The 6,000-nt window shown below is 50.2% G+C and overlaps 1 protein-coding gene across 4 annotated transcripts in view; it reads right to left on the reverse strand.

Annotated features, from left to right (window-relative positions):
* Nucleotides 1-6,000, reverse strand: part of HIRA (histone cell cycle regulator) — a 90,231-nt gene that overhangs the window by 18,617 nt on the left and 65,614 nt on the right. For all 4 annotated transcript variants that reach the window (XM_031040935.2, XM_081801608.1, XM_031040937.2 and 1 more), the window contains 4 exons: nt 3,549-3,753; nt 3,071-3,175; nt 1,661-1,809; nt 337-498 (listed from right to left, as the gene is read on the reverse strand). In XM_031040935.2, the coding sequence (XP_030896795.1) occupies nt 337-498; nt 1,661-1,809; nt 3,071-3,175; nt 3,549-3,753 (621 nt within the window). The remainder of the gene's footprint in view (nt 1-336; nt 499-1,660; nt 1,810-3,070; nt 3,176-3,548; nt 3,754-6,000) is intronic.

Genomic DNA, 6,000 nt, shown 5'->3' on the forward strand with positions numbered 1-6,000 from the left:
AGCTGAGATCCCTTTTCTGGACCCTGGCACATGCAATTAGGCATTGTGTGATTTGTCATGAGCTTTGCTGCTATCAGGATGGCAGCAGGGGCAGGCAGCCTGCGCCACTTCCACTGCACACTCTCGCTCCCTCAACGCAGGGTGGCTATCACAAGCAATGCGTGACTGACTGCTCAGGCCTCCTTAGGCGTTAAGATGCCCAGGCCAGCAGGGCCCAAGGACATGTCTGTCGAGTGGCCCCCTTTCCTGCCTTCCCTATCCCTGAAGTGAGAGGGGACCTGCACAACCCCATCCCATCCTGCTTGGAGCCTGCCCCACCCCGGGCCTGCCTCTCACCAGACAGACAACGTGGCTGCAGCAGTGAGCGCCATGACGTAGGAGCCCGTGCAGTGCAAAGTGGAGATTGGGGACGGCAGGAGGATGGGAGGGAGGAGGCGGCGACCACAGGCGGAGAACACGGACAGCATCCTCTTTTCACAGGCAACACATACCACGTCACTGAAAAGGCACAGAGGGGACAGGTGTCATGATCATTGGGAGCTGTGGCAGAGGCAGCAGCCCTGAAATGCAGAGCCTTCCCTCTGTCTGTGCCTGCCCCGTGCCTGCTATGAGGGCTTGCCCAAGGACCGGGGCAGCAGGGCTGATGCAGCCTAGCCTAAATGAGACCTCTGATTAAAGAGAATGTGTTCTCTTTCCCTTCAGGGGCAGCTTGAGCTTTTCTGAGCTCACACTAATGCTGATCCAGGGGGAGCCCACAGCAACACCCAGCACACAGGCCTATTTGTCCTTTGTGGGCGCCTGGGATCAGGAAGCTCAGTTTGCTCATCTTGGCAGAGAATGAAAAGGAGGTACAGAATGATGGTTCCTTCTAGGTGCAACACCATGCACTCACTCAGGGCCCATGGGAACCCTGACCCAAGATGGAAGGCCAAGTACTCACAGACACTATGAAAGCATTTTACATGCAGCCTCATGATAACTGATTAAGGGTCTAGTCAAAGTGATTGTATCTAAGCCAATTATCTTTGTAAAATCCTTTTAAGAGTATCAAATACATGGACCTGACTGAAGGTCCTACGTCTCAACAGGCACCTGAGGAAAATGATGGTCCTTTTTCCAGATCAAGCACATGTAAAAACAGCTCTAGGGGATCATGGCTGAAAGTCCATGGGAAGACACTGGGGGACTAACCATTGAATTAAGGTCTCCTCTCAAAGTGCAGAATATGGAGAGGGCTAGGCTGGGAACTCACAGGACAATAAGAAACCCATCCTGACTTCCCTAGATGAAAATCTGGGGGTCCAGAGAAACAATGATCCCATGTCAGAGAGCCAGATAGAGCTCAGCCTGGAACCTGAGACTTTAGGAATCTGGCCAGATAAGGGAATCAGAACATCTGGGTGGAAATCCTGCCTTGGTTGACCCTCTAAGACAGTTTCCCCACCTATAACATGGTGATAATGATGGTGACTTTATTAGGTCTTGTGGAGATTGAGAAGACATGCACACGCTTAGCTTAGGGCAAGGCATGGTACAGGCCTCTGGAAGCTGACATGTAGGGCAATTCCTCCCGCCTCAGACAGTAACAAGGTCACACAGCATAGCACTTGGTGCTTCCCTGACATTAAAAGCTGGGCTGGGCAAAGACTCTTGCCCTTACCAGCTGCCGGCAGCAGTGAGGATCCGGCTGGTGAGTACCGTCTCCCACTCCTTCCCTTCCCGGTTACACTTCAAACGACTTAGCTTCACACCTCCCACGGCAGTCACTTCATTCTCCACCTCAATGTACATGGAGGGATCGGAGCTCACCTGGGTGAAGGAAAGCAAACACAATGTCTTTTCAGGTGATGGTGGGCCCACTGAGACTTGGGTCATGTGACAGGTGAGATGATCAAAGGCCCCAAAGCAGGAGGAAGACAGAGAGGCAGACAGAACTGGCTGGTAAACAGGAGGGTGGCAATGTGTGCAGTAACAGGGTGGGACAAGAAGGCCAGACGTCTGGATGTGTGGCCCCCAGGGCAGGGAGAGGGCTGGGAGCTTGCTCAGCCTCATCTCTCATGCCTAAGGAGCTGATGGACTGGATATCCCCATATGGAAAACCCAGGCAGAACAGCTGAACAGTCTGCAGTTGTGTGGCCACAAAAGTGGGTGAACTGGGGCAGAGGGCTGGATGTGACTGGGAGATAGGCCCCTTCATAGACCCCTGGAAACCAAGAACAGTCCCAAGCAGCACTCAGTGGGAAAGCCCCTGGGCGGGGTGGGGGTGGGGAGGCAGTGGCTAGAGTTTGGAAGGGGGTTTGTGCGCCCTGTCTCCATGCACAACAGCAACAGGAACAAACCACGTGGGTCCCTATCCTTAGGCCCAGAAAGACTTGTGGTGGGAGGGGCTGACAATGGCTCTCTAGTGTCCCATGAGGACCAGCCTGCGTGGGGCAGTGTGTGCCCAGTGGAAAGTGACCTGTGTGTGGGGTCCTAGAAGGTTTCCTGAGGACGTGCACCTGAGCTCAGGAACAACAGGCGTGAACCTGTGGCATGTCCAAGGTCAGGTGCTAGATGGAATGAATGGAAGGCCTCTGGGCATAATGGATTCTTTGTTCTAGAGCTGTGTTTTGAACAAGCACATGGTCATAAGCTCTACTCCAAGAACTCAAATAGCCCTGATGACGACTCTGCTGGGTCCTGGGAAGGGGACAGGGCCAGCAAACTGACTGGGAGATAGGCCATTACCATGCAGTCCAACTGCACCAAGCCTGAGGCTGCCCAGGGCTGAGTGTGGAGCTCAAGGAGGCTTCCAGAAGGGAATACCTGAAACAAGTTTTGAAGGGGCTGGCCATCCAGAAGATGGCAGCAGGACTGTAAGGGCAAAGCACAGAGGAGAGAAATGTGAGGTGGGGGCAGCAAGGGAGTCCCTGAGGAAGAGGCTAGTGATCTGGCCTTGATTAACTACAACTTCCCCAGATGTGGGAAGTGATGGAGAGCCACTGAAAAGCAGCCCTAAGTAAGTGACAATTCAGGGTTTACACAGAGGGGGAGCATGGAGAGAGTGTGCAGAGGTAGGAAGCCTGCTCACCTGGAGGGTGAATGCTCTCTGGGGACCTGGCATGGGCAGTTTCAGTGCAGGTGCTGGTACAGACAAACACACGGCGTCCTTCTCTGCGGTCAGGGCAGCTGGGGACTGCAAGAGCAGAAATGTCTCTGAGCCCCGCCCCAGCACTGTAGGGCAACGTCAGGTAAAGGTGAGTCACCCAGTGGTGAGGCCAGGCCAATTCCCCAGGCATTTCTGCCTACTCTGTGAGGGTAAAAGTGCAGATGAAGGCTATAAAGACCCCCACTTTCCAGATGAGTAGCTGACCCCAGGGAACTGCTCAAGGACTCTGAGTAGGCTGAGGGCAGGTGTGGGGGCCTGCATGTCTCTGCCAACTGTTTCCACACTGATGAGGCACACAGTGGCATGCACGGCCTCTCTTATCCTACTCGGGCATGTGTGCATTCCAGCACTGAGCTCACGAGCTGGGCTGGGGGAGACCGCATGGGCCCGCTGGCCTCACCTGGACAGACAGAGACACAGGCATGAGCCGAGAGTCCTTCCGAGGCCGCCCTTTCTTCTTCTTTTCCACCGTTTCCACCTCAAGCTCCAGTTTTCGCTTGGACAGCGAGGAAGGCTTGGCCACAGGGACTTTTTCGTCGCTGTCACTGCTGCTCTCCAGGAGGTCCCGGGGCCTCAGCTCTTTCACAAGGTTTTGCTCTTTCAACCTGCACAAACACAGACATCCATGGCCTACTCCATATGACTATTAAGTTTAAAATAATTATAAAATCCATACTCATCACCAAAAGTTAATAAATAAAACTAGTAAAAAAGGACTTCTGGTTTCTGCTCCAACATGCGAAGAGCTTGGAAGTTGTCACTCCCATTCTCAAAGAGGAAAGCTGAAAAACTGAAAATCAACAACTTTTCTTGGATTCATCAGAGAAGTAAGGTCACAAGGCAAACTACCACCCTGGAAACCAGAGATACCAGGTGAAGACAGAAAGCTAGAGCTCACCTGGAGCTGAAGGCCCTGGAGCCCTAACTGGTAGGAAGACTTAAAGTAACTGGTATACTGCTGGAGGCTGAGCGTGGGCTGGCTTGTAAGTTAAAACTACTGGGGGTCCAGTGGCAGGAGGGTACCCACATTTATGTTAGCTTTACCTCCAGGAGCTCTAACAGGCTGTCATGGGTGAAGATCAGGGATGGAAAAATCCCCTGTGTGCTTTGGGCTAGGGGAGGGAAAATGAACCATTTGAAACACACCCAGAGTTCCCTTCTCCTTAACAAAAGCCTGCCTTCAAGGGAAACTACTTTACTAGACCCCATGTGACTTAGCAGCAGGGCAATTAACCACCTATAGCCTAGCCCACACATGCACGCAAAAACGCACGCGTGGGCTAAGGAATTCTTCTGAAGGTCATAGCCCAGGGTCACCGGTCCAACAACAAAAACAAGATTTAATCATGAGATAATAGAATGCTTCTCCTCCCCAAAAAACTCACCATTTCAACAGGGCTTTGGTACAATAGGACTAGAGTAACTAGTCTGAAGCTAGCAGAGGGTGGTTCATGAGTTTTAAGGAAAGAAGCCAGCTCCATAACTAAAAGTGCAAGGTGAAACTTCAAGTGCTAATGTAGAAGCTGCAGGAAGTTATTGAGAAGATCTAGCTAATTAGTGAAGGTGGCTACAGTAAACGACAGATTTTCAATATACATCAAACAGCCTCGTATTGAAAGTAGAAGCTATCTAGGACTTTCACAGCTGGAGAGGAGAAGTCAATGTCTGGCTTCAAAGGACAGGCTGACTCTCTTGTTAGGGACCAATGCAGCTGGTGACTTGAAGTGGAAGCCAATGCTCATTTACCATTCCAAAAATCCTAGGGCCTTAAGAATTATGCTAAATCTACTCTGCCTTACCCTATATAGGCGGAACAACAAAGCCTAGATGAAACCGTATCTGCTTACAGCATGGTTTACTAAATATTTTAAGCTCACTGTTGAGACCTACTGCTCAGAAAAAGATTCCTTTAAAAATATTACTGTTCATTGCCAATACACCTGGTCACCCAAGACCTCTGATAGAGATGGCTTTCGGACATCTGTTTCATCAGGCAGATGAAATTAATGTTGTTTTCATGACTGCTAACACAACATCTGTTCTGCAGGCCATGATGGATCAAGAGTAGTTTTGATTTTCAAGTCTTACTATTGAAGAAATACATTTTGTAAGGCTATAGCTGCCATACATAGTGACTCCTGTGATGGATCTGGACAAAGTACATGGAAAACCTTCTGAAAATGATTCATCATCTAGATGCCACTAAGAACACTCAAGATTCATAGGAAGGGGTCAAAATAGCAACATGAACAGGAATTTGGAAGAAGTAAATTCCAACCCTCATGGATGACTTTCAGGGATTCAAGACTTCAGTGGAGGAAGTAACTGCAGATGTGGTGCAAACAGCAAGAGACCTAGAATTAGAAGTGAAGCCTGAAGATGTGACTGAATTGCTGCAATCTCATGATAAAACCTGAATGGATGAGAAGTTGCTTCTCATGGAGGAGCAGAGAAAGTGGTTTCTTGAGATGGAATCTACTCCTGGAGAAGACGCTGTAAAGATTGTTGAAATGACAACAAAGGATTTATTTATTTTTTTTAAAAAAGATTTTATTTAGGGACGCCTGGGTGGCTCAGTCGGTTGGGCGACTGCCTTCGGCTCGGGTCATGATCCTGGAGTCCCGGGATCGAGTCCCGCATCGGGCTCCCTGCTCGGCGGGGAGTCTGCTTCTCCCTCTGACACTCCCCCCTCCCATGCTCTCTCTATCTCATTCTCTCTCTCAAATAAATAAATAAAATCTTTAAAAAAATAAAAAATATTTTATTTATTTATTTGAGAGACGGAGGGAGACAGAGATAGAGAGAGCATGAGAGGGGGAGGGTCAGAGGGAGAAGCAGACTCCCCGCCGAAC

This window comes from Leptonychotes weddellii, chromosome 13, assembly GCF_054177405.1.
Source record: "Leptonychotes weddellii isolate Sample4059 chromosome 13, ASM5417740v2, whole genome shotgun sequence".
In the NCBI taxonomy this organism is placed as follows: domain Eukaryota; kingdom Metazoa; phylum Chordata; class Mammalia; order Carnivora; family Phocidae; genus Leptonychotes; species Leptonychotes weddellii.